The 15,216-nt window shown below is 41.2% G+C and overlaps 1 protein-coding gene across 2 annotated transcripts in view; it reads right to left on the reverse strand.

Moving 5' to 3' along the window:
- The window catches only part of ADAM17 (ADAM metallopeptidase domain 17), a 34,572-nt gene that overhangs the window by 12,349 nt on the left and 7,007 nt on the right, over positions 1–15,216 (reverse strand). For both annotated transcript variants that reach the window (XM_027886909.1, XM_027886910.1), the window contains exons 2-10: positions 9,597–9,729; positions 8,241–8,374; positions 7,232–7,320; positions 5,374–5,542; positions 4,492–4,622; positions 2,670–2,759; positions 1,496–1,609; positions 835–979; positions 216–304 (exon numbers count right to left, since the gene is read on the reverse strand). In XM_027886909.1, the coding sequence (XP_027742710.1) occupies positions 216–304; positions 835–979; positions 1,496–1,609; positions 2,670–2,759; positions 4,492–4,622; positions 5,374–5,542; positions 7,232–7,320; positions 8,241–8,374; positions 9,597–9,729 (1,094 nt within the window). The remainder of the gene's footprint in view (positions 1–215; positions 305–834; positions 980–1,495; positions 1,610–2,669; positions 2,760–4,491; positions 4,623–5,373; positions 5,543–7,231; positions 7,321–8,240; positions 8,375–9,596; positions 9,730–15,216) is intronic.

The following is a 15,216-nucleotide window of genomic DNA, read 5'->3' on the forward strand; positions in this document are numbered from 1 at the left end:
TAGCTATGTTTCCTCACTCCTCTTTCGCAGTGAATTCCATCTCCCCTTGTCAGCAACAACAAAAAGGATGATTTTTGTTTTGTGACCTACATCCCTGTCCCCAGGAAGTCGACTCAAATGGAAAGCCAGCGGCTTGTTTCAGAGCGCACAAAAGCTTGTCACAATCCCATGGCACACATCACCAGCAAACATATACAAGGAGGACACTCTCCTACCTTTGTGAGGATGGTTTTCCCATAGTTCTTGGTGCTGGTTAGGCCACTGTTCAAATAGATATCCTTCTTTGCAATTTGACTGTAATATGCTATAGAAGTGAGAAATAAACAAATGAAAATTGACAAATGTTTTTCTTGGGTTTCAGGGTACTTTTGGGGAGACAGGGATCCTTGTCTGGGGAAATGAACAGCTTTACTGTTCTCACAGGCTCACTAGTGGAAGCCTGCCTCTTGCCACTTTTTTGGGCTGGGAAATCTTTCAAGCACAGCTTAAACAGCTCATGTATTGCAGTAAAGGGGAAAACATCAGAAATTTCCAAGACAACAGCATCTGCTATTCCACAACCACTGCAAGATGCACCCACACAAAGCAGCCCTTGGACTAGGGTTTGTTCTAGTCAGCTTGTTCACACCAACAGCTTAGGGACTTTTATCCTTCCCTCTCTTCTTTTTCCATCTCCAGCCGAAAAAATGGCCATCTCTTCTATGCAAAAAACAAATACTAGAGTGTATGCAAATAGCACAGCATACTCCAGGAAATTTGGGGAAAAGGATTAAACACAAACAACAAAAACTAGCTTTCAACGCACAACGGGGACAGAAGAAAAAGAAGACTTGCCTTTAGGACAAATGCCACCATGGCTGTTAGGTCTGGGAGAGCCAACATAAGCCAAACCAAGAGTTCCCATGTCAAAATCTTGATACGTGAAGAGATGAGCAAGGCACACGTGAGCTGCTTTCTCAGCAATATCAAAGCTAAATTGCTTTAATAAAGAAAAAAATCTCTGTTAGACAGTTTACAGCACATATCAGAAGTCTATAGATACGAACACTTATCTAATGTGTCAGACAAGCACCTCCTAGATCTGGTTAAGTCAGAAAACAGAAGCTGTTTAGCTGTCCTACAGAGCTGTAGGAAATTAAACAAATACCCAAATACGCATTTACATTACTTGTCTATTCATTTTCCCTTTTCACAGGGAGGGGAAAACCAGGTACAATAATCTGATGAAGGTCACAAGGCAGCCAGTCTCAGGGCCAGACAAATCAGGACTGCCATTCTGACTCAGACCACGTTAATAAGACTAATTGGTGTCTGCTCTGTAGTTATGCAATGGAGCCCTTTACCATGGGCTACAGGGCACAGCAGCTGGTTCGACTCTGTGTGACACCCACACATCATGCAAAGGCAGCAGGGGAGTTTCACCCGTTACTACAGCGCAGTTTGTGAATCAGTAATCCTCTGCAAAGGACAGTATTTTTCAAGGGTTACAACCTACCTCTAGCAGCATTTTCACATCCCAGGCATCTTTTTTATCATCTGGGTAGCTTCTTGCCATATTGTAATGCTTTTCTCCAGGTTTTACAGAATTTGGCTCATTGTGGATGATAATCTACATTTCAAAAAGGGCAACAAAAATGTAGAGGAATTTTGGTCAATTTTATAGCTACAGAAAAGGTTTCAATGTAATTTTAAACGTCTCAATAGATCTGTAAGGAGAAAAATGCAGACTCAGCATGATTCTAATGTTAACTTTCCAGGTTCTGCTAGTTAAATGCACTAACTACACTATAAGTAACTACCCCAGCTCTTTTATAACATCAAAAGTTTTGACTGTAACATTCTGCTTTGACATGCATTTTATTCTTTCAAAAAAACCCCAAATACAACCAGTATAAATAAACCCAAATCATTTCAAAGTTGTAGCTAACCTAAACATATTTTAAAGGATTGTTACTTTCCCAGGAACCTGGAATTAGTGCTTCATGTTCTCTCCCCGTCCCTGCCCAATCAACACTCCTCTCTTGTTCCTGCAGACCTTTTCCCAGCAAAGGGGCAGCTAGCTTGTCCCATGAGTCTCCATGTCCCACATCACAGCTCTTGCAGTATGCTGAGCTGATGGATTACTCTTGGTTTTAATGCCCTTTTTCATATTTCTGTGCACTAACTCTCAGATGCCATCATAAAATTGAAGTCATTACATTAGCTATGTCCATTCTATACCAGCCTCTACACTATCATGATGTCTAAGGGAGCCACTAAAACTCTTCAGGCAGGATTTGTGTTTTTTCATCTGTGTTTGAGGACCACTCAGGCTTTGCAAGCTAAGCAGCAGCCACAGATAGATATATGACATGAATTTACACAGCACGTCTGACAGAAACAAGAATTGTTCATTTTTGGAAAAAAAGTACCTTTGAATTGAGATTAAATATGGAAAGATTCTCCCTGAAAACTCACATCTCAAATACTGTAGGAACTGAAAATAGCCATGATGTCTCAGATCATTAACACTACCCACTGGTAAGATGCTATTTCTGAGTGCTCCTGGCTGGAATTAATAATGGAGGATTTTATTATCTTAGCTCTAATCCAGATAAAGTAATCAGAAATCTCAACATTTAAACCATGTTCCTTTAATTTGGAAACCCTCTGCAGAGTTCAGTGAATACCTGCTCTATCTGTATGCCGTACCCATTGAAGGTTCCATCGTCCCAGGAAGTGTTTCGGTAGATGTCATCTACTCTGTCTATCAGTTCAATCTATGTAGAAAGGAAACACAAGTTACTCACTTGAGCTTTCATGCAGTAAAAGTCAAGACACTCTGAGAAGGTGCAACATACTTATCTAGAAACACCTACTTCAAATTAAAATCGAACCTCATATAAGGTAACAGACATACTCTCTGGATCCAAGTGCTGTTGGTTTTGGATCAGCGAGTACCATCAAATATCCTTGAAAAATTTCCATCTTAACAGAGCAGTATAAACTTTTCCATTTATCACTTTAATTTGTGTAGTGGAAGAACAATAACATTAGGAACAAGACATCTTGCGAAGCACTTCGTTCAAACACTAGTTTTCCAGATTTCTTTAAGGGGAAGGGCAGAGGAGGGAGTTGTTTTTACTGCTTTGTCTTAGCACAGTGCTTAAGTAGTTTAACTGATCCCCGAAGCTAAAAAGCTATTATTTTCCTCATTATGGTTCAAGCACAAGGTTCCAGAAAGTCTCTTGTGAGCGCTCACAATCAATACCTCCCTTTTCAAGCTGTTTGCATATTCTGAAAAACCACCTTTACTAAATAGAAACACACAAACTTGCTGAGAATGAGAAGTGACATTCAGAGTCACTCAATAATAATTCATGCTTTGGCTTTCCAACCACTGTGTTGTTAACAGTACCCATCTACCCAGGAAACAGGACAGTGGGTCAGCCTCAGCACATGTCAGACGCTGAGATAAAAGCATCTCTGCAAACATATCAATTGAGGCCCCCTCACCTGGAGAATGTAAAAACATTTCTGGGGACAGAAAGGTCAAAAAGCCAGCAAAGGTGAAACAGAGTGATTAGCATTTCAAAGAGGCAGACTCAGAAAGAGACTTCTGGCAAACAACACAGCTCCAAGAGTGTTTTCATTTGATTTTGTCTCCAGTTCCCAACCCTCCCATACTCTCCACTTCTGCAGAAAGGCTGCAGGCAAGCCTTGTTCTATTCCACACAAACTTGTCAGGTAGATAATCATACTGGTTTTGGCTGGGTTACTTATTACTGGTACATGTGAGGGAGCCCTGCTTTCCTGAGAATGGCTGAACACCTGCCTGCTGATGGGAAGCAGTGGATTAATTCCTTGATCTGCTTTGCTTCTGTGAACAGCTTTTGTTCTATCTATTAAAATGTTTCTATCTCAACCTACAAGTTGTCTCAGCTTTACCCTTCTGATTCTCTCCTCCACCCCATCTGTGAGGAGCAAGTAAGCAGCCGTGTGAGGCTGAACTGCTTCCTGAGGTTGTACACCCATGTACAACCAAACAAACTGTGCCTGCTTCTAATTTATTGTACAGAGAATTGTTATGGACAGAAAATCCTGAAAGAATTTGGAAAAAAACAATAAATCTACACAAGCTGTGTTTGCCTCTCTTATGAGCATTAACACAATAGAACTTTAAAGATGCTTGGATCATTTGCAGTGGATGTCAAAATCCAGAAGACTCTAAAGTTCTGACTAGGAAAAGAGAAGTTCTAAGGTAGAAAATGGCATAGCCACAAGAAATATATGAAAGGAAGGAATCTGCTTATAAGTAAAACTTGAAGAATACTTATCATCATTATAAAATATTTTTAAAGCATGATTTAGCACTTTCCCATTTAAAAATTACACACAGTCACAGTCAAGATGTATACAAAAGTAGTATAAGCTGTATGTTGTTTTAACTACCAGATCACTATGTTTTCCCAGATTTGTTCTGGCAAATTTTAACGAAGTCCATTTACTTACCAAGTAGTTTATAGTGGTACTCTCTTCCCCACGGCCCATATACTTGAAAAAACGATGATCTGCCACTACCAACATCTTGCACGTGTTCTTGGAGTTCTCTGGAGTGGCTCTTTTCTTCCGATGGATGTTTGCTACAGCGAATATTTTAAATACAATTAACGCTCAATACAACTACCACTACTGAGTCTATTATCCTTAACAATCCTAACAATCCTCAAACTTACTGTAAGGAAAGGAATGTGCAGCAGGGAAATTGAGTTATTCATCAGATTTACCTATGGAGCTTTTAAGGTCATCACCTCAGCCTTAGACCTCCTGTTCCTAGTGATTATCCCAACCTCTGCTGACACAGTGAAGGACAGAGGAAAAAGGGATTGAAATCTCTCAAAACATCGTCATAGCTCAAGACAGATTCCTTGAGTGACCATCAAGGCCAAACAGGTCCTGCTGCACAGTGCACAGAAGTACAAAGTTGTTTTAATGTTCATCTCAGAACACGTACCTACACTGCTGCCAGCTGTCATAACAAACTGCTTGGGCCTGATGAAATGGCTTCCTCTCCTCAGCCTACATTTTGGGGGGGCCAAACATCCATTCAACAAGCCAGGAACAAATATGCCCTGAGCAACAGTATCTTCCTTTCATCAGTTGTTGGGGCTTTTGTGGATGGGGAATGGGCATGAGTTAGTGCTGCTCCTCACCCCCATGCCCCCAGTGAATCTAAAGAGCTAATAGTTAAATTAGAAACAGCAACACAGATTATTGCCCACAGCAATAAAACAGCAACACAGATTATTGCAAGTAAGGTTCTGACCTTACTTGCCAACACAGCTAGATTTCAAGTGTTTTGAAGATGCTGCTCTTCCAACTGTGGACACTCACCTTCATTTTGCTTCCTGTCTTCCAGTCCTTTTGGCAACAGTTCTTCTTCATTCAGCTTTAAATAACCACACACTTTGGGGGACTGCAATCTTGAGAAGTCTTTAATGTCTTCAGATCTGTAGACCAGCAGTCTTTCATCTTCCACATCATCTACAAATCTCCACAGTGGCTAACAGCACAAGAAGAAGTTTGGAACACTGTCAATGTACAGACTAAGTCTACATAAGTAAAAAATTATAGATATGTACCATCAAACCTCCACAGCCTCCTGTATACACACACAAATGCACTGGATTATGATAACCTCACCCACAGCAACAGGTCTACTGATAAAATGACATCCCCAAGAAAGCCAACAGAATTCAACTCTCTTATGCTACACGGGCACCCAAAACTCTGAGATGACCTTAACAGAGCAGTTTTTACTTTACTGGCATGTCCTATTTTTATCTGAATGTAACAGCTACAGCAACACCACCAAATACAGCATGGACAGGGTCTGTTCTTTGGCCAAGGCCAAGCGGCACCAACTGCCCACGTTCACAGCACAGAGCACCTGGGTCTGGGTCTCCTCTGGCCCTCAGGCAGCACTCTTGCAACTTCAGACAGCTATTATTTAGCATATTGTGCTTTCAGTTCACAGCAAAAAGGTCCCAAAACATGAAAGGCTGTGCCAGTCCAGCAGCCACACATCTGCAGCCCAAAACTGAGTGTTTCACTTGCTAAGGAAAGGTGTGAGGGCACAAGTGGTTTATACAAAGGTCGATAACCTTTCCAAATGATACAAGAGCACCATGAAAACAAAGGCAGGCAGCAGTGGAGCAGCTTTGTCTGTGCTGCCTTTTGGGAACAGACTGTGGCATGCACCCTCTCTGACTGCAAACAGGCATCGTCTCTCTCAGGGCTGGTCAGGGGCCAAAGCTGACCTGGGGACACCAACAGCGAGCTGGAGCCTGCGCACCACTGCCTGCCCTCACATACATAGACAACGAGGAGCACGGGGGCTGGATGCACTTACACTGCTCTGCACCACAGACACAAAACCACTTTAAATCACAGTCAAACAGCTACTCTGTGTTCATAATGTAAAGCACAAGTGCAGTGATTTGGATATTTTAATCCCACTTTTATACTTTCACATGACTAGATTTCTCAGGTCTACCCATAATTCTGCATATCCTCGGGTTTGGAGACAATTACAATATCCATCTAACACTCAGCCATAATTACTGTCCTTCAAACATTCTTATACTGCTTGTGTCTGGGAATATACTGCACTCAACAAGTCATTAGGATAGTCTATAATTATATACTCGTTGAATATATTTTTTTAACCAACAGTTTAAAATAAGACAAGCAATGAAAATGGTGAAACACAAGGGAGTTGGAAAAAATATCAGATTTACAAATGAAGCTCTAAGATAAAATAGCAAATTTTTAAATGAAGCTTTAAGGATGGGAAAAATTTCCCAACATAACACAGCCAAAATTTTAGAAAGCTCCACAGACCTCAACTCTGCTCAGACTGCCACACAGTTTATTAGACTAAAAAACATGATAACCACTAATTACTATTGTTATTCATTTGTTTCTGAAACCTCTTCCTGTTTAAAACATACTTTCTGCCTGATGTATCTAAAGCATGCAACTATCAGAGAATGTCACTAATAAAAGTCAACATTTGCAACAGTCACATTGGTTTCACATTTCCCTTCCTCCTCCCTTCTCACCCCAAAACAAACACCACCACCAAGTCTCATTTGAGCTACAGAGGTGTCAACATGACTAACTCAAAAGAGAAATACCCACAGGGAAAGAAAATGATTGTTTGAACACAGTTTCCCACAGCAAAGAGTACCTCGATATTGTATTCTTCTCCATCAGTATTGATTCGCACTGTAAAATCTTCATCCCCAATATGTGCCACAACCTTGGAATTATGCTCTCCTTTAACACAAGCAAGGAAGAAATAAGTTAATTCAGCTCCGCTCGCATGCACTCCTACACTGTTTGTTAGGGGTTTTTTAATTGTTTCTAAACTTCATGCCAAATTACCTTCCTTGGTCTCTGAAGAACTGTTAAGTACAAAGAAAAAAAGAAACGAACCAAGACCTCCCCCCAGTTTTAACTTCTCAGTGGTCATAGTCAACAAGACTCAGATGTAACTCCTAATTTTACAGAAAGTGTTGAGATGGCTCTGGGGATCAGAAATGGGACACGGCATATTTCTGCCAACAAAAGCAGCGTGCATCTAACTATCGTCACACACCAGCTTCATGGCTGGACTCCAGTGGAAAAGACTTACCACATCACACAGACAACAGAGAAACAAAAACAACTTAGCAGAAGCATTAGTGCTGGACAAAAGTGAAGTGAGATATCCTTTATTTACAGAACAGTAATCTACAAAGAACTATCTCTAAGTCTTTTAACTGAGCAATCTGGGCATCACTACATCACCTCTACTTCGGCTTTGTGTTCTGGGACACAGAACAAGTCCCACATTCCAGCTGGAACTAAAGTCACCATCATAATTTTAAAAAATAAATTATAATTTGCAAGTCACTGCTTGAGTAAATTATACCTTCGTGTTCTGCCAAACTAAACACAGGAGTCCTATCCTAGGACACTGGTGCAATAGCTCAGAAAAACCATACCACCCACCAAACCTAAAAAAAAAAAAACTAAGTCCCCAAACACACCACAAAAACAAAACCAGAAAACCCAAGGGGCATAAGAATTAAGTTTATTTGTTCGTCCTAACTGTATCTGATAAAAATAAGGAAAATACACCATTTACTCTGGTCAAGAGACTCGTGCAAAGCTATGATTTCTCAGCATTGACCCGCAGTCTACTTCATACTAACCAACAACATGTCCAGTGAAAAAGTCTTGCCATTGAACACGATACTCCTTTTCCTTGCCTTCACCATCCACAATTAATGCTTGAAATTTTTCTGAAAAGTGTTCAGCAGTTGCAGTTAAGTATAATTTAAAGTGCCTGTAAGAGAATTTACTTACATTTACTTTTAAGCAAAGTATGCACACAACAGATACATTCAGTCACCATTTTACTGAGGGTCCAAAAGATGTTACAAAGCATTAATTCTGATAAGATGGCTACAAAACCATATACCTTATAATTCACAGCTGTAAATATTTTAAAAATATATTGTCACAAAAAGTAAAGGTCATTCCAAGAAGTAAGTGGAGAACCTTCTCTATAAGAAGCCTTATGGGCTCTTGGTTTATGTGGGCTTTGGGTTAAAGATTTTTGGCATGCTCCTCTGCAATCATTCTGTCATCATCACTGGCAGTATTACAACCTCACCATAAAGTCAGGGTGCATGAGGCAGTGCAAAACAGGGACAGTCAGGCATTTGATCCCATTAACCTTTTATACTTGGTACTTAAAAATTTCCTCCTCCCTCCCCAACATTTAGAAACTCAAAAATTATGCACAACTTGCATGACAGTTGTAAATGACATGGGGAAGGCATATGAGAACACAGTAAACAAAGATGTCAGAAGAACGAAATCGATGTACATTTGTTAATATAAAGCATTATTCTCATCCTCATCCCCATTTTAGATTAACAGTTTCAGCAATTTCAGCATTCAAATGCCTGTAAGGCACTTTTCTGACTTCCGGGATAAAATCCCTGGAATCATCATGCCTGCTCCCTTCTATCTCTCCTTCCCCTTTCACCTGTGCTTCTATTTCCCATCTTACAAAAAACAATATCACAAAAAAGATTAGATGTGTTTTATTCAATGGAAAATTTACACTCAGTAGTAAATTTACACTCAGTAGTAAACCTCCATGAAAAAAAAATACATCTCCTGGGCAACACACCACATGTGCTGCTCAAACTTGAAGGCTGAGATTTTCAAGAACCAGAGGACAGTAAAGAAGTATGACAATGTTGCCACATGAGGTATAAGTGGGATCCAACTCAATCAGTGGAAGTAATCTACATGAAACTAAAGCCCAGAACAAAGCACAAGAAATCCTAAATCACTGCCACTTCAGCAATCAGAGCAATACAATCTAACTTACTTTCCCCTTTCCTCTGTGTATCTCTGAATTCATACAACCATGGAGATGACTAACTTAGAAGAACTGGCTGGTCATAACAGAAAAGATAAATATTTCTGGGTTTGAAACTGCACATTATTAATCACAAACTGAAGGAAAATATTGTGCTACTTCATTTAATTACCTTTGCAGGGCTGAAAAACTTAAGAGCCTCTCTACGTGTGTCTCAGGCTGGAGGTCCCTCTTCTTCAGTGAGTGTTGCTGGATGCTGGACTGAGAAAGGATGTCGTAGTCTGAAAGCATGGACTCAACCGTGTCTGGAAGACCAACAAGGAAAGTTTTAGTTTAAAAAGACTGTCTTTCCAAATGCACCCACAAAAAAAGAGCAAACCAGAGCCACCCATTTCAACAGCAAGACTACAGTTTGCTCTAATTTTAGGATAACTATTGTACATTTCTGTAAAGGCGCACTTTGCGTAGGCAACTAGAAATCTCAGAGTGAGACAAGACACAATCTGAGAGAGAAAAACAAAGAGTTTAGTTCACTTGTTATAGCAATTTCTGAGCAACCAACCCATCACTTGTACTGCCACAACAATGCAGAGCTAATGCGCTCCCTGGCCGCCCCACAGAAACTAAATGGTGGAGAATGTTGGGGTGAATCACTCTGGGGTGAATCACTCTCCTCACCTGCTGGTCCCCACATCAATCTAAGGAAGTTTAACCTAGGAGACTCATACCAAATTAACTCCAGGTTGGGACTGCGTTTTTTACCTTTCTGTCCAACAGTAGCCAGAAAACAGACATCTGCATAGCATCATCAATCAGAACTAACAAGGCACCTCATATGATGCACTCCCAGGCACCCTGCTTCCCCAATGCCTTACCAGCATACAAAACTCCTTTGATTTCCCTACCCAGATAATGAAAACCTGTTCAGAAGAAGGAGACCAAATGCCTGAACTCCTAGGGGGAGCGGCACACAAATTACAGGTCACTACTTTGCAGATGTTTCCACCGTTAACAAAGTGCACCGTGACGGCTGCCAACAGTGTTTGACTCTTGCTGATAAAGCCTGCTGCTGTTTCCTATAGCATTTCTTTGCCAGAGCACCCATCTACACTCTTCCTTCTCTGGAGCACACACCACTCAGTGGGACACCTGACAACCACCTTCACTTCCATCAGCTGCTATTACAGCCTTAACTAGAGGCCCTTATTCCCACATCACTGTCTTCCTTCTCAGCCAGAGGTGCTCGCTCTTTTCACGGCACCAGATGAGGAGTCAGACATGCTTTACAAGAGACAGAAATGTTCATCCAGACATTTGTTTATTTTAAAAATTCCCTGTTTCTTTCCTCTCCATTTCCAGCTATGCTTCTAAACCAGACCTGATAGCTACCAAAGTGGTTTTTTTTGTTAAGGAAGACGGCCTTCCTCCAGAGCCCCTCATCACCAGCTTACACCACCCAGCCAAATAACCTCACATGTTTTATTGGACTTTTAAGTAAGCAGCACCACTAACAAGCTGGTTTACTGGGTCTTGTGCAACAAACCAAGACCGCCATCTTGAAATCTAGATAAAGTACAGCTCTTGAAATAATATGGGTTTTTTAAAACTACCACTCAGTACCATAATTTATCCCCAAATCCATGCCTCTAAAGCGCAAGAAAGCGTTAAGAATGGATGCACTGATCGGGGCAAGGCAATTCTCTTTTGAGAGGGGGTGGGTGAGGAAAATTAACCACCAGTGTACATGCACACATGTGCTTATGTACACTGAAGTGAGGGAGCCACAGAAGCAAAGAAGACCCTCACAGTCCTGCTGGCCCTGTACCAGACCCACTAGCAGAGCGCCGGGTGGGCGACACGGCTGCCTTCTTGGGAGGCAGAAGCCACCAAGCAGCGGTTCCCAGGCTTCTCCCTACTCAGCCGCTCCTCCCCGGCCGTTGAGCAATGCAGGAAGGGCAGTGCAGTTGTGATTTCCTGATTTCTGTTCACCACCCACAGGTCAGGAGCACCTGCAATCGATTACCGTGCGTTTCGGGTGATACAAAAAGGCAAGTTTCCCTCACCTTCCTTTCTGTTGTGGGGTTTTTCCCCTTATGTGCCCAACTGCTGCACGCTGGGCAGTGCCTCCATCCTCAGTGCTGCAGAGCTGGTTCACTAGAGCCACACAGTGAGCAAATATCTAAAACCCCCCAAAGTACTCCTTTCTGACCATTATAATTCATTGCTTATGGTCTGGCACCTGCCCTCATCCAGAACCACCTAGGAGGAGGGTAGGGACAGCCAGGGAAATCAACTCTGAAAAAAACCTAAAACGTAATTAAATTGCCTAGTTCTAAATTATTTTAATTAAACTCGAGATTCTTTCACCACAGCTAAAGCAGACCCCTGAAAGTTCATGCCAAAGGGCAAGATGCAAGATGCAGATGCCACTATGGCCAGACAAAATGTCTCCCTTTCACAGCAAGAGAACTGAAAAGTCTGCTAAAAAAATTAAGGTTTTTTTATTTGGTAGGCAAGAACTCCAGAAATCCTGCTCCACCTCAATATACACAAACACTCTTCTGGAAATGCCTCACAGAGACACGGGAAGGGTAGTAAGAACAAGACCTAAAAAGTTCATGAAGATGAGTAAGATGATTCTGTTGAAGTAACAAATGAAACACAGGACACTCCTAGTTCCTGTAACCCTGAAACAAGAATGCACTTGTTCATATTTCCTCTTACCCTTCCTAAATTTGTTTGCTTTTAATTTTACTTGTGACACAAGTAGAGGCTTAAGACATGCTGCTCATAGACATAAATCTGTTAACTAATTATGGTACTAGACAGACATGGAAAACATATATTGGTAACACATTCAAACCAAGATTTTTCTGTATCATGTTCATATTGTGAAAAATTAATTCATGGTCACGGTTTATTGAAAATAAAAGATGAAGTGTCATTATTTTAAACAAAACACAGAACTATGCAGAGTCCAATTGTACAGCAATCTGTGGAGAGGAGCCACAACAAGCATATACTTGACTACTTTTTACTGAAGTCTGAAAATCTTTTTGGCATTCCCTCCTCATAATCTTCACTACGGTCCAAGAGCCATTTTCCATGGGCTTCAACAACACTGAGCTGACTCAGATTTTCCCAAACCACTTTCTTGTGGTTCCTTCCCTTCCAGTCCCTCCTAGATTTCTGCATTCCTGTCTTTTTGGAGAATCTTAATTCCATCCTGATACCCCAATTAGTTATTGTCACCAGCCTTCACCTCATTGCACCTTCTTTCCTGCATGGGAACCTCCCAAGAACATACACATTTCAGGTTTGCAAGAGAGACAGGGAAGGAACATCAGTGACAAAGATGATATGCCAAAGCTCTTGAGAAGAAATCCACAGCAGTGACTCTTCCTCTGCCCCCAACTTTGAACTCACCCAACATTCCCTCTTTTTTTTTTCCACCTTGTTTCAGGGCTAAAAGCCCCCTGGCACTAGACTTTCAGACTTAATACAGACAAGTATCATTTAAATAAACTCTGGGCATTGTAGCAGGCTATCCAGCAGCAAAGAGCTCAAGAATGTGCTGGGCAAGAGCTGAGATCAGGGAGTTCAAGGTCACTGCATGTATTTCAAAATAAGAGGTTTCTCTTCCAGTGTTCAGCTACCAATTCAAATACCAATGTCACCCTTCTCCAACCAGCTCAGCTTTCACAAGCACAACAGTAAATTCCCATGATCTCATGCCCCATCTATTGCCCGGAAGTCAACAAGTAAATGTGGCAAGTCAGCCATTTCGTAAGAATTCTTTTGCACTGCATTATTTATAGAAAGGTTAAACTTATCTAGAAACATGAAGTTTTAACCCAGAAGATATAATTAATATTTTTAAAAACTCTCTTCACAATTATCTCATGACAGAAAATGTCTCTACCTAAACCAAAAGATCAAACAATATTAAAAAAAAAATAATACTTTCAGGATTTAAAAATGACCACGACATAATCAGAGGGGTTTGCAGGAATGATTGCAGTTATTTCTCCAACCATCCCAAACAGAATCTAAGCAGAAATAAATCTTCTATCAAAAGTGTTGGAATGGGATGACAAGCCTACAGAGAGCAGTCCTAGAACAAACACACTCGGGAGGATTTTGCAGTGTGAAATTATTGTCATATGCCCTCAGAAGGGCTCCAGCCTGTATGTCATGTGGCACTCATCTACTACAACCTGGGTACTGATCTCAAGCTGATTTCCAGTGGGTATCAAACACTTATCAAAAGCTTATGAGCAATAACAATTTTTCTGATTCAGCTGGGGAGTGACTGAATAGTTTAAGGGCTCCATATTCCTTATTGTTACTGTTTATTTTTATAGGCTCTTCTTAGTACATTAAAATACTTTAATTAAAGTAACCAAATATAGTCACTTGAAACATAATTCAGAGCATCAGTCAGAATTTAGACCAGGAAACACGGACTGGAGTCTTTCCAACCTGAACCACATGAGCTAAAGCAGGTCTCCATCACCCCATAAAACAGCTGCCCTTGAGTTTGTGGTAACAGCTGCTCACTGGCTTCATACAGTGGGATGGTTTGACTGCAGCACCATTCCAGGGACTGCTAAGGGAGAGGGCAAATACATTCCTATTTCAACTGGGCACACAAACCATCTTCATGAGGCAGGAGGTGATGCAGTCATGCCTAAATTTTTGTGGATATCTTCTCTTGAACAGTTTACACTGCTTTTAGGAGACTGTTGATGAAAAGGAAGCTTTGAGAAGGTCCATCTGTGGGAAAGCTGTTCCATAACACTCATTGCATGTGCTGTTACATCTTTATCCAGTACATCTGGTACAGAGCCATTGCCAAAGACAGAAAATAAAGTTAATTGAAACACTTATCCCACACAAAACAGCTCATGCTTTTAACAGTTTAGATAAATCATGTTTACTTGTTTCCACCAAAGAGTGGCTGCTGTTTTGCTCATCAAGTAAACAGAAGAACCTGCGTGAGAAACAGGTTCAAAGTAAGAACCAAACACATCAGCATTCTTATAGACCTTAACAAGATTAAGCTTTACACTCTGTTTAAGCACATTTCTAGACAAACCTGTTAGTAAGAATGGCCAGCCACGTCTGCACTGCCGAATGTTTTAGAAGGCATGTTTTTGACTCAATCCCACCTACACCAGACTTGCTAAACCATGTGAGAAAACACAGTGCATGTGAGAAAACACAGTGCCCAGATGCATTTAGTCAGCAGCACAGACGAGGCCTCGGGGTACGGTTACCCAGCCCTTGCACTGCTGAGCTCTGTCCACCAGCTCCTCCACAGTGCACTCCTGCAGTCACACAGGGCAAACCACGCTCTGCTTATCACACATTCAGACATGCCCAGTGATGGATATCATGGAAAAGCTAACAGCTTCTAAACACCCTTTAGCTCATCTCAGGAAAAACTTGTTCATGTAGCTGCACCTTTATACTACGCCAAAGTTTTTTCCCTACAGTAAAGCAGACATCTGTTTCTGGGCAGTGGGAGTATTGCCTTAAGGGTGCAAATTCTGTTTAGCAGAAGCTGTACAGATAATTAAACTGCTATTTCTGGTGGTTATGAAAACAGCTGAATACCCACAATGGCTCCTACACATTACCTCACACACTTCCAACCTTGCCAATTATCTCCTTCCCTGAACACATCTTACGAAGGGACCAGTGAAGAACAAAACTTATACTATCAGATCTACTTGATTTAAAAACTCAGTCTGTCCTACTAAGGACAGCAGATCACTTCTCAGAAAAAA

This window comes from Empidonax traillii, unplaced genomic scaffold (assembly GCF_003031625.1).
Source record: "Empidonax traillii isolate 1590-97213 ecotype Southwest subspecies unplaced genomic scaffold, ASM303162v1 scaffold197:size915647, whole genome shotgun sequence".
Classification (NCBI taxonomy): domain Eukaryota; kingdom Metazoa; phylum Chordata; class Aves; order Passeriformes; family Tyrannidae; genus Empidonax; species Empidonax traillii.